Genomic DNA, 17,246 nt, shown 5'->3' with positions numbered 1-17,246 from the left:
CTATTCCAGTGAACTGTCCTTGTTTGTCTCCTGAATAGTGAACACTTCCTTGAAATTCTTCTCAAATTCGTCCTCCAGTCTAAGTCCCATTAGGCCAAAGTCATTGAACTGGAAAAAAATAAAATAAAATGAACACGAAAATCATAATCCTCATTATCAGTGTCACTGCCACCTTGTAATTGAGAATGATCATGACTCTTGTCTTAGACACCCTAAGTTATATGAACCAGGTTATGCTAAAAAACTCAGGCAGCAAAGAGCAACAAGATAGAAATGGGAACTCATAACCACACCTGGGGACTCTTACTTACTTGGTTGGGTTATTGATTTCAGTGAGAGTTAGAAAAGTAATCTATGCTCTTTGTAACAGTGCAAATAGTACAGATTGCTTTTAAGTTAGATCAATGACCTTCCTTTTTCATTGTCACTTCTGTTCCCCTCTGGTGACTCCTGTTAAAACTGTATGATCCATTCACATGGAGTGGAATCTGGAGATTGGGATTTCTGAAGAGGTCAGATTGCGTGTTTTGGGGGAGAGATAAGAAGCACAGTGTGAACTTTAAGATGCAAGTCTCTTCTCCCTGGGTTTGGAGGAGGCAGGACTCCGCTGTTCTGAATGGCAGCTGTAGGAGGGTCTGAGCTCTTCGAGGCCCGGGGTGCTGGTTGCAGGGACACCTTCTGATTCGCTGTTACTACACCTTGCTGAGCTCCAGTCTTGAACGGAAAAGTCACTGACTTCCGGAACTCTTGCTTTGCAGGTTTCATAGGATGAGGGAAACGAAAATTTCCCAGGCACCAGAAAATGAGGGCAGAGTGGCTCAATGGACAGAAAATGAAATGGAAGCGGGGAGAACCACTTACCTTGTAAGATGCCCTGTGGTTCTGAAAGATGAGGCGCATGTCCTGCACAAACCCCTCCACGTGGGAGTAACCCTGCTCGTTCAGCCTCTTCTTGATCTTGTCCAGCCACATGGGTTCCTTTAGGTTTTTAGAAGCCTCTTTAATCTAGTGAAAAACAAAAATCAATGGGAGAATTACTGGCAGAGTTCAATGTGTGCCTCCCGTGGATTCCCATCAAATCCAGTAGAAATACAAAAAGGTAAAGGTAACAGCAGCTCATGCTCTCACTCCCATGGGATTCTGATCTCAAATCCCATGGGTACCTGTTTCAAGGTGGGGTAACATCATGGCAGCCTGTAATCACAGTCTGTTATTGTTACTTACATAATAGTAGTATGGAATCTTCGCAAAAAAGGTGCTCTCTGAATGACAATAGACCTTCAAGAGGAGGAACTCGCATTTCTGCAAAAGAAGGTGGCTGTGAGTGAAAAGCAGCTTGGAGGCAATGAGCCCATATACATGCCCAGGCAGAGGCATGACTCACACCAGTATCTGGAAGTTTCCCCAAACATGGATGGCTCTTGGAGACAGACATGCAATGGCTGCAAACAAGTTCTGGTGTGATTTCAGTGCGACTGAGTCATGGCTCACCCTTTGGTTGCCTTTCTCCTGACCCTGCCTATCTGACTTCTCACATGGGAGGGGAAAGGGGAAGAAGTGGGGTTCCCATCCGACTCACCAACTGCTCCTCGGGCTGCATCTGCCTTGCCAGGACCTCAGATTCCCCAAGACATTGCTGGCTTCCTGAAGACTCCTTTATCCTGCAGAAGGTGCAACTCCACAAGTTCCTAAGGGGCCAGACATAAGTGAGTGAGGGCAAGGTCCCTGGAAACAGTCATCACTCCTCTGTCTGATACTGTCCTCCTTTCAGGAATGTTGATGGACACAGCCGGAGGAGGAAAGGGGCACCTCCAGAGTCTCCAAGAACCCCACGTGGGTCCTGAGCCAATGACCCTCATCCCATCGAAGGAGCAACAAGGGGTCAGGGCATGGAGGTGGGGTCAGGATGAGCAGTGGGCTCTTCTTTCTCTGTCTGTTTCTGGGAGCACAAGGAATCCTGCCCGCCAGGCCTGGGTGTCGAAACTGGGCCTTAACCCCTGGGGGGCCTCGGGCTTCCCTCAGCCCATTAAGAACGTGGCAAAATAAGGGAACCAGCCCATGTTTCCTGCCTTTTCTGAATAGGTGCAGAACACAAACGAGTGGCACTTCCACCCCCATGAACAGGAGTCCATGCTGGAAAACTTCTAGGAAAGGACAGTAGCAGTATGTGGGCAAAGGACCTGGCTACCGACCTCGAGGAGAGATAAACGCATTAACCTGCCGCTGCCAGCACCTTGAAACAGCTCTCTGGATCATACTGCTGGACCCTGTACCTATGGCCCTGCTGTTTCCCCATCTAGACATAGTAAGAACTCCGTAGGGAGAGTGTGTACGGCAGGAGAAAGGGTCCCTAATAAGAAGGGAAGGGCTGCATCTCACGAACCTCTCAGTTTCCACAGGTGGGATGTGACAGTCCTCATGAAAAGATCTCGAACAAGTATCACAGCAAAACAGCTTTCCTCCGTCCCTGCACGTCTCACACACATCTGAGTTTCCCAGCTAGAAGGTAAAACAACATCTATATCCCTGGTGAGACCCCAGAAGGCCAGAACTAGGGGAATCTAGAACTCATTGCCTTCATGTGAATCTGAATGGACTGCTTCTCCCTGAGATGTTAAAGAACAGCATAGCGTGGCGATTTCACAAGCAGAAATTGTGGTCTGCAATGAAATTCAGGAGGAAGGGCCGGTGTGTCAGACCAGAAAATTCTTCCCTATAAACCAGAGACTCGGGTTTCCCTGGTGGCGCAGTGGTTGAGGATCTGCCTGCCAATGCAGGGGGCACGGGTTCGAGCCCTGGTCTGGGAAGATCCCACATGCCGCGGAGCAACTAGGCCCGTCGGCCACAACTACTGAGCCTGCGCGTCTGGAGCCTGGGATCCGCAACAAGAGAGGCCGCAACAGTGAGAGGCCCTCACACCGTGATGAAGAGTGGCCCCCGCTCGCCGCAACTAGAGAAAGCCCTCGCACAGAAAGAAAGACCCAACACAGCCAAAAATAAATTAATTAATTAAAAAAAAAAAACCAAACACCCAGAGACTCTAACACTGAAAGGCTAGCAACAAAACAAGAAGATTTTTTAGGAATCTGAATAACTTTATTACCTTGCAGATAAAATAAGGTCCTGAAATAAAGTGTTAAATGCATTTGTCTATACCACAATAACTAAATTGACTCCTTGAAGGGTGATATATTGAGAATTTAATAAGGTGGATTAAACTTAGTGTGGAAAGTAATACAAGATTATTTTAACAATTATTTTGAGTCTTGTTCTGGGCTTTTGTGTGAAACTACTTGTGTTGGGTGAATTGGGATTCTGGCCATTTCTTTTTTTTTTTTTTTTTTTTTTTTTTTTGTTTTTTCGGAACGCGGGCCTCTCACTGTTGTGGCCTCTCCCGTTGCGGAGCACAGGCTCTGGACGCGCAGGCTCAGCGACCATGGCTCACGGGCCCAGCCGCTCCGCGGCATGTGGGATCTTCCCGGACCGGGGCACGACCCCGTGTCCCCTGCATCGGCAGGCGGACTCTCAATCACTGCGCCACCAGGGAAGCCCCCATTTCTTTTGCTTTTGAAATGGCCATATATGAGGAAGTGTTAGCTCCAAGGACCATTTTGCCAAAAGCTCCCATTCAATGTTCTGGGGATCCTCAAGGACACCCCCCAATGGGAGACTGAGACTGCTCTGACATGGAGTCACGGGGCCGTGTTTTTTCTCATCAGTGTAGGAACTGACAAATTACCATCATCATTCTCTAGAAAGTGATGACCCCTCTTCCCAGAAGAACAAGGAATAACAAATATAACCAATGTCTAAGAACCTCACATTTGTGTATTTTTTAGCAGATTTATCTAGCTCTTTGTTTCGTAGTCCAGCTGCACATTAGAACTTTCAGGGCAGAGTATATAAAATACCAGTGCCCTGGTCCCTACGCCAGAAATTCTGAATCAATTTGTCTGGGTAGGGCAGATCCATTGGTGTTCTTCTTTAACTCATGGAATGGGTAATTTTGTGTATCAGAATCATCTGGGGAGTTTTAAACAATCCCAACGTCCAAGTCATAGCCTAGACTGATGAACAGAATTTCCTCTAGGGTGGGATCCGGGCAATACTATTTTCCAAAGGTCTTAGTTTCAGCCTAATTTGAGACTTACCCTGAGCAAAGGGGATATTATAGGCCTGAACTGGCCTGTAATATCAGTCCCAGGAAAGATTATTAACAGCAATGAGCGTACTCTTGCTGGAACAGCTGACATCTCCTCCCCATGGACTTTTGGCCGTGGGCCGTGAGACCTGACCCTCTGTGTCTATATCCATCCCAAACAAGCCACACAAACACTGGACTCCAGCACTGTTTAGATGACTAAAGAATCCTTCAGTTGTCCAAGGGCCAGAAAGGGTGTGGATAAGATCTAAATATTGTTGGAAAGAGTGTGGATAAGATCTAAATATTGTTGGGGGGATTGCTTTGGAGGTAAACTATAAGTAAAACTACTTGACCATCCCTCCTCTTTTGGACGTCGTGTATCAGTATTACTGCATACTAACCCATGTGAGTGCTTCCCCCTGGAGTTGTGCAAAGGTGACTCTGCTTGAAATGTCCATCTTGTTGCAATGAAGGGAATCAAAATAGGATTCAACTTAGAGAGTGGAGTCATCCATAATTTTAGCAGACCTTAAAGCATCCAGCCATATGGTACCAGTTTGAGTAAAAATGCCCTGTGATTTGCTATGTGGTGACCAGCTCAGCACCATGATGGCTCCCTCAAGATTGTATACAGGGCTTCCATAAAGAACCCACTAGCCCTGAGTGCATTTCTCTGCAGGACTCACAACAGAGTTCACACCTTAACTTGCCAGGTTGGCCTGGCCTGTTCCTTCTGATTGACGCTTAAAACCATCTAGCTCTACCTGCACCTTGGAATAGATGTTTGGGATTTTCCTTTCCTTCCTTATTGCCTTCTTTAAATTGCTGTTTTCCCCTCAAATTTCCTCCTTATCCTTCATCTGCAGGCCAGCTGCACCCATTATTACTTCAAGCCCAGGCTCTAGAGACACCAGTGGTCTCAAGCTCTGCCTCCCAGACTCACTTTCAGGGGAAATGAGGAAATGGGAAGGTTTCCACTGAACAAATGGAAAGGATGCTTTCAGGCTGAGATACCCAAGGCCAGAACCATGTACCTGATGTGGGTGATGCACCTGCTGTTCCCTGCTCATCATACATAGCAACATGCTGCACCTGAGTGTGAGTGTGCTTCAGGGAAATGCGGTGATGACTCAGAGAATGTGCTGAGGGAAAAGGCCTGCATTATCCTGGGGTTACAGGCGGGCATTAGTACTTACACAAAGGTCATCTAAAGTATTGTCGTGAGACTTCGGTACTCTTTTCTGCATAAAAGAGAGAAAGATTAAAGGACAATATTGAATGTGATGTATGCATCCATCACTTATTTAAACAGCAGTCTGTTGAGGGATTCAAGACACGGTTTACCCATTACTTCATACCTGTTTTTATGGATACACTTATCTACTTGGAAAATAAAAAGTACCAAAGTACCACTGTTTGGCCCAATGCAAGTTCTATTCCCTGGCTCTCAGAAGCAAAGTGGGGTTTTGTGAAGCCATGCAGGGAGTCTGGCTCTGGTTCCCACAGACGGAGTTGGAGAAACTCTTCTGGTTTTCTTGCTTTGAGAGGCCCTTAGGCATTTTTCTCTATATTAGAAAATGTCATCCCACCTGAAGGAGCTGCAGTGAGAGTATCAGGCCGAGGACTCGTCGTCAACAGCTCCAGTGACCACAGGGCCCAGAGGCCTGGCATCCATGCAAGTGTCCCAGAGAAGAATGTCACCACCTATCACACGTCTCCGAGGACACAGCCCCAAAGATAAAGTGTGCCCAAGTTTCCCAGGGTTGCAACTCTTCTTCCAGAAAGTCACCCTCCTTTCCCTCCCTCTGAATCCCAAAATGTCAGCTAGCTGACTCTTCAGAGGTAAGTGACTACCACCCACTAACTTTACATTGCGTTCCGATATTCAGTAGAATGACCTGACCTCCTTCCCTCTAGGACACAGGCAGTCTCAGCTTTTATCTGCAGCCCAGGGCAGAGTGGTCATGGAAAAGTGTGATCCATGGGACAGTGATCTGAGAGGTGTCCATGTCACTGCCCACATTTCTGTGTGGCCTAAAGTTCACCACCCATCCCCATTAGTTATTCTTCCATGTTAGACAATGAAGTTGAAACAATCCTTGAGGTCAGAGATATTGTTTCAATCTTCTAATGACCATTGGGCATTTAGTGTGCACTCGATCATTGTATGTTGGATAAGTGAATAAATGAGTATCATTTCACTGAGGAACAGATTACTTGTTGTCTCCTAAGCAAATATTAGCCTACAATAAAAAGATTGTTTTAAAGGTGTATATCAGATTATTTTACAACACAGCAGCTGTCATCAAAAGGCATTAGTGACCTTTGTGAGGAGCCAGGAAGCTGTCATGTGGTGCTGAGAGTGACACTGAAGATTCCAGAAGCCAAGGGGCAAGAGAGGTTCTGAGAGGCACAGAGGACCCATGGAGGTAGTAATGGGTCCTGAGATCCGCCACTTGGGGAGCTTCTGTTCTTGCTCACAGGGAGATGCAAAATATAGAGGTAACTGCAGGTTGTTGCTAAAAAGTGCTGCACCCACAAATAAGGGTAGAATCTGTTGGTAGGACATTGTCAGCTTATGTGGGTAATCTAACTGAGTAACTCCTGGCACCTGGGGAATGGTACAGATGCTGGTCTTTAATATACTCACTAAGTAGGGCAAATAATATGATAGTTTCCCTTTAGGAAATCCAGTGGGTGAAATGTCCCAAGGACTTAGAGTTCAAACTGTCCAGAACATCAGATAATGTAAAGGCCTGGACCTCACATTCCCAGTGGAACATGAAGTCCCATTGGCCAGCTACATCTGACCTGTCTTAGAAGTCTGTGAATGTCTTGAATGGCCATTTCTACATGAAGTGTATAAGATGGCACTTCTCACCTCCTCCTTCTTCTTAAGTTCTCATTCATACCCAACCCTGGAAAACCCATCGCCATGTCCTGAATCTACACTGCACCGTACATATTTGTTTGTTGCCTCCAGAGAGGAAGGAATCACTTTCATAGATAGAAGGGAGGCCTGCACAGCCCCCCTTGAGGAGCTGAAAGAGTGGCATCAGAGTAAACAATTTTCCAGGTCAGCCCCTCCTATACTTAGACTGTGAATAAACTTTTGCTCCATCAGATTTCATTAAAGTTAGGAAATAGTAACATGATTTTAAAAATCTGGGTTTGAGTTGAAGATGACCCTATCACCTTATTATGATATATTTTTATGTATTCCAGCATCATGTCTTCTTTTACAACTTTGACACCCTTACATCTGCATCTATAGCTAAAGCACATCCATGAGGTCTATTTTGATGGTTCCTTATCACCTCCATTTCAAATGGTTTACCATTCAAAGAAGATCTTGCCATATATACAACATAGTGTTCAAAGTAGCAACACTGAAGGTGCATACCGAAAGTTTTTAAAAGGTGGGAGTGGGGTGTTGGAGAAAGTTTAATAATAATTACCCAGTTGAGAAACCACAGAATAATGCACAGTGCATGAAAAATAAGTTACATGATGAGAAATTGTAGAAGGTTATGCAATAATCACCTTTCTCATTCTGCCATATTTCCTTGGAGGGTTATGGAGAAATCTTTTCTGAAAGATAAAAGGATCTAAGTATATGGTTGGCCTGTGAGTCTCTCATTTCCAACCTCCTCCCAAATATTTCTACCTGGATGTCCCACTTTCAGCCCAAAGCCAAGGTGTCTAAATGAGAAATCATCTCCCTCTCCTCACTTGTACTTCTTCTAGCATTCAATCAGTGGTAGCTTAAAAATCATCTTTAGAACTATTTTTTCCTCCTGTGCTTTTCCCCTAACTTTAAGAGGTTTTCCTTCATAATCTCTTTGACACCTCTCACCTCCTCTCCATTTCCACCAGTGTCACTCAAGCTTGAGTCCCTCTACCAGGGCTAGTCAATCAACACACACTTATCCCATGCCTATTTGGTGCCAGACATTCTGGCCAATCTTGGGCACACAAAGATGGACAAACCCAAGAGGGGTCTAGAGAGAAAAAGGGGATGCATGGAAGGATGAGAATAAAACAGTGTAAGAAAGGCCTTAGTAATGGGCTCAGGAAGCCTAGGGAAGTGATGGTCAGGGTCAGGTCAGGCAGGGAATATTCAGGGAAAAATGGCATTTGAGCTGAGCATTGCATGTTGAGTGTAGGTTTCTTGGGCTGAAAGACACTGAAGTCATTTCAAGGCCCCATGGCCACCTAAAACACTATTTTAAATATGTCATTTCATACCTCAGAAGACGTCACTGATTCTGCATTATCTATATTGTGAGTTTAAACATGTTAGCCTGGCATTAAATCCCTCCACAAACAACTCCAGTTGATGGATTATGCCTTATCACATACAATATGTCTACCTCAGCCATGGTTCTGGTTTCCGTGCCATTCTTTGCCTGGAGTGACTTCTTCCTACTTGTTTGATTGTAAACTGTCTTCTTCTTTCAGTGTATAAAGCTGTCTGCATGCACCTGAGTCAGAATGACCTTTCCTTCCTCCAAGCTCCTGCATCTACCCTGACGGAGCCCCTTTTACAACAGTGATGTGCTGCATTGTATTGAGGTTAGGAATGTGGAACACCTCTCCCCAGGTGAGAGGATAAACTCAGAGGCATCTGGGCTTTAGCTATAACTCGTCTGGGCTTTAGCCATAACAAATATTTGGTGAGCAAATAGTGACCTTATTCTTGGGGCACAGCAAGGAAAGTCACATCTCCCAACCCTGTCACTGGAATACCTCGATCAGCCAACGTAGGGGCATCCCACCGCAGCGAACACTTATCTTCCAGTTCTTGGATCTTTCGTGGCCTCCTCTGATTTCAAATTCCCTGGGGGTGAACCAGTCTCCATTCTCACTCTGTATACACTTCACCCAAACTCCTGTAAGACCAGGGTAAGTTAATCTTTAGCCCTCTTTGTTTTCAGATGGTGGGCTCCCAACACACTGGATCTGGACCTACCCAATTTGGTCTCAAGATCTAAAACAGGAGAGTCTAGCCTCCCCTTTCAGGCTTTAGAATCCCCAAACCTAGGCTTTAAGTCCCCTCAAAGGATATTTACTGCTTTGTGGCAACATTTCTTTAACCAATGTGCAACAACAACAACAAAATGATAATTACCATCAAAATCAACCTTTTAAAAGTATGTCAAAATCACCTACGAAGGAAAAGGAAGTGATTTTGAAGAGTGAGACCATTTCAATATGCTAGGGATAGAGAACAAGTCAGAATCTCCTATGGACTTTGGGGAACCTCAGGTTGGGACTAAGATCTCCAATTGGGGCTCTGTGGCTCAGAATGGCACCACAGCAGCATCTGTGCCCTTTATTACACTTTTCATCCAGTTTAATGGCATTATTGAGCAGAGATTTTCCCATCCCTGAAATCATGGATAGCTGACATTAAAAATAATTGTGAAATGTTATCGAATGGAAAATTTAAGTTATGTATAAAAGATAATCATATGCTTAACATCACTAGTCATTAGAGAAATGCAAGTCAAACCCACAATGCGATACCATTTCACACCCACTAAGATGGCCATCATAGAAAAGTCAGACAATAACAAGCGTTGGCAAGGAAGTAGAGAAATGGGAGCCCTCATACATTGTTGGTGGGAATATAAAACAGTACAGCCACTGTGGAAAACATTTCGGTGTTTCCTCAGTAGGTTAAACATGGAATCATCATATGAACCAGCAATTCCACTCCTAGGTATATACCCAAAATAATTTAAAACATATGTTCACACAAAAACTTGTACATGAACGTTCAGAAGAGCATCATTCATAATAGTGAAAGAGTGGAAACAATCCAAACTGATGAAAAGATAAACAAAATATGGTATATACATACCATGGAATATTATATTATTGGGCAATAAGAAGGAATGAAGTAATAATACATACTATTATATGGATGAATCTTGAAAACATAATCTTAACTGAGAGAGCCAGTCCCCAAAGGACACATATTATATGATTCCATTTAAATGAAATACCTAGAATAGGCCAATTTATGGAGCAGAAAATAGATTAGTGGAGAGAAAATAGATTAGCCCAGTTTAGGGCTGGGTGGTGGGGTGGGGTTAGGTGGGAATGGGCATTGATTGCTAATAGACATGGAGTTTCCTTTAGTGAAAAAATTTTCTGACAAAAATATTCTAAAATTTGATTGTGGTGATGGCTGTACCATCTTGTGAATATACAAATGAAACTCAACATTGAGTTGTACACTCTCAGTGATGAATTGTATCTCGGTTAAGCTGTTTAAATACTTTACCTCAATTATGTACATTAATTCCACGCAGCTACACCATGAAGCAGGTTTTTAATGATTTCTTTTTTAGATGAAGAATTTCAGGGTCAGAAAGGTCCCATTCTCTACTCGGCTGAATCAGTCCCTCTCGGCATAGCTGAGGCTGGGACTCAGGTTGTCTGATTCTGAATTCTGTTCTATCCTTACTACATCAAGCACCTGCCCTGGTGAAAATCATCCAGAGGGAGAGAGGATATGAAGTTGGAGGCTGAGGGCCTCTTCCCTTTTATTTCTGCTTCATTTCTCTTTGGCCTCCCCATGGACACTTTCACATGGGAGTAAGCATCTAAAATGTACGATTTCTTAAAGTGTGAAAAGAGCAACTTAGGGATCCCTTCCTCCTCTCAAGCCAAACCATTGTCCCAATTCCTTCAACTGTGTGTAATTCACATTTATAATTCCATTACTTCTCATGCTCCCTTCAGATAGGAATTGCAAATAGACCATAAAACCCACCTTCTTTCAATTTCTTCTTATGTAACATCCCCTTCACCTTACCACAGGTCACAGGAAGTATCTGAGAGTGAAAATCCACTTTTTCATATCTGTGCTTTCTTTGCCCTGAAAGAGAAGATTCCTTCATTGTCTCATTTTCAATTGCACACGTACCGCTTCCCCCATGCTGAGTTTGTTCCTATAAAGGTACACGGAGGAACTTAGAAAGCGTTACTCCACAAACCCCTAGAGTCAAAGTCTTTCTTCCAAGTGGCATTTTTGATACATAACTACAGAATGTCTACCTCTACCTCATCCCTCAAATCTCACACAAAACAGAATGTGTTAACAGAGAAATTGGGCTTCAGTAAAACTGTCTTAGCTCCCAGTCCAGTCAGCCCCACTGATTCTTACATGACAATGAAACGTACAGCTGCATCATGTTCTGAAGGGAACCTCCAGTTATACTATTTCACTGCAGTTAGGTAGCTGGAACAAAGCGAGAGACTGTACTTGCAACTCTCTATTTGAGCGCTGGTTAGTGAGCAGAGAGAGTAATGATGGGGGAACCTAATGGAGGTGACGTCTGCCTTCTCTTTGTGTTCTCTGCTTTGCTTCACTTCTCCCTCACATTGGCTTTCTCCTTAGCTGAAAGAGGAGTTCAGGAAGCTCTAGGATAATCTGCAAGTTGCATGGTGCGGAGGGCTGCTAGAGACCTGATTCCACAGCAGCAGGGGTGAAAGGTCTCCAAACTAGCTCAAGGAGGATGTGTAACTGATGCTGACCCTCCAGCCAATGTTTTAGAGCTATGATGGGAAGACGGGGAGCTGTCCATGGTCCAGTTTTAAGGTAGTAGGCTAGTAGAACTGGGATGAACTGAGAAGGATGGTGTGGGTCTAATTCACTCTCTTGCTTTACAGATGAAGAAATTGAAGCAAAAGCTGTCAAGTGACAGGTCCAAGACCACACAGTCAGAAGAAGAGAATGACAGACTTCTGACTACCGCTCCAGGCCACCCGTGGTGTGCAGCCTCTGACTCTCTGTGTAGCAGGAAAAGGGTCTGCTAAATAATATGTGGGTTGTATATGTGCACTTTATATGAAAGCAGACTACTTCCAGACTATTTCAGTTCAGCGAAGACAGCATCACTGTGGTAGCCCCTGGACCCATTGGGTCTGGTTTAGATCTGTCACCAAGTTACTTGTTTGTGGAATTATCTTCTTTTTCTTTCATACACATTTTGAAAATGGACCAAATCATAGACATTTTCCAACAGTTAGTAAAGCTACATAAAGCAATTAGGGAAATGGATTTATCAGTAAAAACACAGAGTAAAGCACAGGAAATTAGCTGCATAATTATTGAGAGTGTATTCCCCTTTTCTTCTTTACCTCTTGACTTAACTTTTTTCTGTGGGGCTCTGTCATTATGTGTTAAGTGGAGTCTCTGTCTGCCTCTCTTTCTCCCTGAGAAAATAGAAAAATAGAATCACAGTCACAGACATGCAATTGCATTGTGTATATTAGTGCTTTACAGAATTTCCATTGAAATGTAACTTCCCATGAGCCTGTCTAATGCACAAAGAAAAATATATAATGCCTAGTCCTTAAGCACCAAGAATTAGATGGCAAATCTTAGACTCATCTGATATTTTACTTTTCATTGTCCCACATTAGTAAAACAAACAAATAATAGAAATCAGCATTTTATTTATGTCTCAAGCAGCCATGTGTTGAGTGCTTAATAGATGCCAATTGTACATCTACTAATGTACAGTTAAAGGAAGTGAGTTAAGGGAAACCCTACGGTGGGCTTCACAGGCGAGACACATGTCCTGCACATCACCTAGAATGAAGTTATTTGTACATTTGTGTTGAAAGTTTTAGTAATGTGACCAAGAGTTTTGTCCACCTGGGTTTAGACAAAGATATTAGAATCGAAGAAACTAACAAGAAGAAGTCTAATCAAGAGAATGGATAGAACTGAGTCCTCCAAAACCTTGATTTCAAATAGTAATTAAGGATTGACTCAGTAGATGTTGCAGCAGGAGGTGTTCTGCCATTTACAAGTTAATTGACTGTGGATATGCATCTCAGTACGTTTGCTATCATTCACATGTGTTTTATTTTCTAAGGTAGGAAGATAAATTCATTTCCTGCTTTCTGTGTTCAATGCCTACCATCAAATGACCACCATCTGGTGGTGCTGGGTGGGGTAATACAGACCCCAAGAAGAAATATTTTCCAGACTACTCCTTCCTAACTGCTGCAAACTCCAAGCAGATTATGAGCATATATCAGACCAGCAAAGTAAAAAGGCTCTTTCCTTCAGTCAAACCCAAAATGGACACATTGGTTGGAAAAATAATCCCACTTTCTGGTCTTTAGATTAAGCAGTTACTGAGAGGGTTTTCATTTCCTCAAGATCAAAATGGCCTCATGGGAGAAATGTTGATGACTAGACCTTATCAGAAGATCAAACAAGTCACAACTTTGCAAGTTGTCACCCTGTTGTTATTTAACAAGATAATAGAATCTCAGACAAGAAGCCTACAGAGATTTCTAAACTTAAGAAATCTTAAGTTTAAGAAATCTTAAAACTTAAAGAAATTTCTAAACGTAAGAAAGTAGAAGACTTAGATAGTATAGCCATGGGCTAAGGAAAAGGACTAACAAGACAGAATTGCAGTTCTTAAAGAGGTAGGTTAATCTTTTGACTCCCTCTCACTTTCTCCCTCTGGAAGGTGGGTTCACTAGGCAATAGCAGGTCACCCACCCAGGTATGGCCTTCTGAGGCTCTCTGCACCTCCCCTCTCACCGAAGATGCCAAAGTGGTGGAATACTCTAGAAGACCAGGATATTTCTGGTTCTCTTTCTTATTCCTCCCTCCTCTTCTAAAGGTCCATGCTCACAGCCCAGTGAGAAGAGATCCAGACATCTCATCCTTGCCTCTCCCATATTCCAGTTCGGCTTGGTACTAAAGCTCTGATTACAACCTTGGACAGTACAGCAAATGCAGAGTTCTTTCTTGCTCTCTGTCTCTATCTGTTGCTTCTGGTTATATCTTTCCTGGGTAGTAGGTATGTTGGATGTACCTTTCATCAAATCTGTTAGGCCTAATATTTGTAGGGAGAAAAAGGAAATACACTGAAGTCCATTCTAGTCTTTGGAGCTTCTAGTGAAAGGAGATTTGGAGCTCTAGTAAAAGGAGATTCGGAGCTTAAAACCCACTAATTCATAATATAGCACTATTGTACTTTACTTTCAAAACAGATTGGCTGAGCAAGGCAGGATTTAACTATTTCTGTGTCCCCAGGCTCTAGTGCCCATTTAATAACACTGAAACCCCATAACAAACCCTAATAAATACTATGGCAGTCAGATTATAATGTAAGGTTATTTTTTAAAAATTGTTATGTTTGGTATTAACCTCTAGAAGTAAATGTGACAATTTTAAATTTAATACTGTTTTCTCAAAATCTTAGTAGAACTAAGTCCGAGCAGTTGAGAACAATTCACTAAGTGCCATAAAGGGTGACCAACTGCCCCAGTCTGTTCAGGACTAAGGGGTATCCAGGATGCAGGACTTTCAGTGGCAGAACTTGGAAAGTCCTGGGCAAACTGGGTCGAGTTGGTCACCTTACTTCACAGCCTACATCCAAAGGCAATGCACCGAACCACCTATGCGACCATCCAAAGTATTAGTCGAACAGGTTATGGCGGCCCTAGCTCTTCACTTATATCCAGGCTACATTTCTTTCCAAAAAAGTCAAGCTGGTGGCTCTTCCCTCACCACGGAGTTAATGAAAGCATCTTGTGGAGGAAAGATATAGTGACTGTGCACTTTCCTTATCCAGTGTCATCTCACAGCTGTGCCTGTCAGGTAAGACACTTCCACACTCTTATCTGTCCTCTCTCATCCACTTCCCCAATCCTGAATGGGCTCAAGCCAGCAGCTCTTGAGTGGGAGTAGGGCCAAGAGAGAAGACCCCAATTATGCCACCTCTCCACTGCAGGTGTTCCAGACCAAGCTTGCTCAGGTGGAAGGCAGGGAGGTGCTTCGAATTGGAGAAAATACTTAAGTTTCAATACCAGGCCTGAAAGGATCCCAATAACTGGAAAAAGACTCTTGTTCCTGTGAAAAGGGAACAGAAAAATGCTATGACCTGCCCAAGATAGGAAAAACTCACCTAGAAGGTAGATTTGAAAGGGCAATGAGAGAATGAACTTACTTTCTGTTTATAATTTATAAAAACTAGCCATTTTAATAAACCAATAATATAAGGTAAAGGAATTTTCATGAAAAACAGATAAAACTCAGAGGAAAAAAAAATTAGGTCTTGGGCAGATAAGAGCTATGATATAAATGCAAACAATTTACAATCCTGGCTCCAAATGGGTTGCTTGCTAAAGATTTCATGGCTCTCAAATTGACTGGTAAGCTTGACTAGTAAAAAATTAAGGAAGATCTGTGTTTCTCAAAACTTTAGCAAAATTTCTATTGACCCCCAGGGCAAAATAGAAGTGGCACAAACAATCTTACTCCTAATTTTGGCAGGGTCCTGCAGGTGCATTTTCACCTTCTTTCCACTCGAGGCCAGTTGGCCACCAGCGTTGCTGTTGTCTAGGGGGTAGGCAGGGGAAAAGATAGAGTTATGCAAACAGCAGCTGACATGTGAAACGAAAAGCAAGCGAGGAATTTTATGAGAGAGTATAATATAGTGGAAATAAAACATCAACTAGGAGCCAGAAACCCAGGAAAATCCACTTAAACCTCTGTCCCTGTCTCTTCCTCTGTAACACAGACCTACTATTGTTGTTCTGTATTATCACAGAACATCAAGTGTTAAAGTTTTTTGAAAGTGCTTTATAAGCTGTGTATTACAAAGTACAATACCATAATTTATGGCTAATTGTAAAAATACATAAGAAATGTATCAATCTACCGCTGAACATGTGTTGAAAAGAGTTCAACTCAAAAGTATCAAAAAAAAAAAAAAAGAAAAAGCAAGTGAGGGAATATGGGTTTGAACCCCCTTGCACTATACACTCAGACAAGACAGAAAGTTATGGCAAGGGATCTCAAGCAGGTGTCCAGAGCATTCTCTACTTACGAGGGACCACTTTTAAAGTACATACAAAATTTCATTATACTTTAGAAAAAAGTGGTTTAGAATTTATGTATGGACACATAGACCTAAATGAAAATGTCATAATGATTAAATACAAATACTTAGTGTTTTGAAAATAAGCATTCTTAAAATGCATTCTTGAAAGCATTAAGCATTCTTAAAAATAAAAATTCTTAAAATTCTTTCTTCCTGAACAATATTATACACATTCACTAATAGTGCAGCCATGTAAATTGGCAAGAATGTAAGATATATAGATTAGTGAAAATTAATAAATTTTAATTGGACTCTAAAATCTTGTATAGATCTAGTGATTCAAAATCGGAAATCATGTGGAAAATGAAGTCTAGCCCTCATTGTCTAGAGAAAAGTTGTTCCTTAAACCACTACTAAGATGAACAAGATTTCAGGGGTCTGATTAGAAGTAATATACACACGTTATTGGAAACTCAGAAAATAAAAATTGCATGAAACATCACCATCTGGAGATAGCCACAATTAACTTGTTAGACTTTTCTTTTGCATATTTTACTGTTTAAATGACACTTTTCCATTACAATAGTTGAACATGTTTAATATTTTGAGTATATACACATACTTTTAAAAAACACAAATAAAAATGTAAACATCACCTTATATTCCAATGACCAAATTCAACTACTGCATATATTTTTATGGATGTACTGACATTGATTTTCCTATATATCTATATCCATGTCTCCCTCTATATATAGATTGATAAATATGTATAAATAAGGATTTATAGAGATATAAAAACAAATAATGCTTATATATATTTTTTTCTTTAACACACACATACATGCACACACATACACATACAGTCTGCTTTATTCATTTAGCCTTTAGAACATCTCTCCAAATTAATGTTTCTTGACCTAGGAAAGAAGCCACATATTGAGGATGACAATGTCTTGGTAGCATTTAGCTCTGGACTATTACACACATGAGATATAAACCATTTTGTTGAAGCCACTGTACTTTTGGGCTTCTTTATTAAAGTGTCTTGGCCTATATCCTGACTGACATAGTAGCTAGGAAGCTATTATTGTCCTCAAGAGACTGCAGGCTGCAAGAAGACAATAAGCAGGTGCCTTATAAACTGAACAGGTGTGACTATTTCACTTTGCTGCTTACCTTTTTGATGTGTTTTTCTCTGATGTTTTATTTTTATTCTTGTCCAGGAATGC

At 42.2% G+C, this 17,246-nt stretch overlaps 1 protein-coding gene across 1 annotated transcript in view; it reads right to left on the bottom strand.

Annotated features, from left to right (window-relative positions):
- The window catches only part of SP140 (SP140 nuclear body protein), a 64,112-nt gene continuing 46,866 nt past the window's right edge, over nucleotides 1-17,246 (bottom strand). The window contains exons 13-24 of the mRNA XM_007453269.1: nucleotides 17,194-17,246; nucleotides 15,450-15,530; nucleotides 12,299-12,373; nucleotides 10,929-11,033; nucleotides 8,894-9,036; nucleotides 7,688-7,735; nucleotides 5,341-5,385; nucleotides 2,384-2,499; nucleotides 1,580-1,688; nucleotides 1,225-1,302; nucleotides 862-1,005; nucleotides 1-108 (exon numbers count right to left, since the gene is read on the bottom strand). Of these exons, the coding sequence (XP_007453331.1) occupies nucleotides 1-108; nucleotides 862-1,005; nucleotides 1,225-1,302; nucleotides 1,580-1,688; nucleotides 2,384-2,499; nucleotides 5,341-5,385; nucleotides 7,688-7,735; nucleotides 8,894-9,036; nucleotides 10,929-11,033; nucleotides 12,299-12,373; nucleotides 15,450-15,530; nucleotides 17,194-17,246 (1,105 nt within the window). The remainder of the gene's footprint in view (nucleotides 109-861; nucleotides 1,006-1,224; nucleotides 1,303-1,579; nucleotides 1,689-2,383; nucleotides 2,500-5,340; nucleotides 5,386-7,687; nucleotides 7,736-8,893; nucleotides 9,037-10,928; nucleotides 11,034-12,298; nucleotides 12,374-15,449; nucleotides 15,531-17,193) is intronic.

This window comes from Lipotes vexillifer, unplaced genomic scaffold (assembly GCF_000442215.2).
Source record: "Lipotes vexillifer unplaced genomic scaffold, Lipotes_vexillifer_v1.1 scaffold471, whole genome shotgun sequence".
Classification (NCBI taxonomy): Eukaryota; Metazoa; Chordata; class Mammalia; order Artiodactyla; family Lipotidae; genus Lipotes; species Lipotes vexillifer.
The sequence above is the reverse complement of the archived record's forward strand: the minus strand, read 5'-3'. Positions and strand labels throughout refer to the sequence as shown.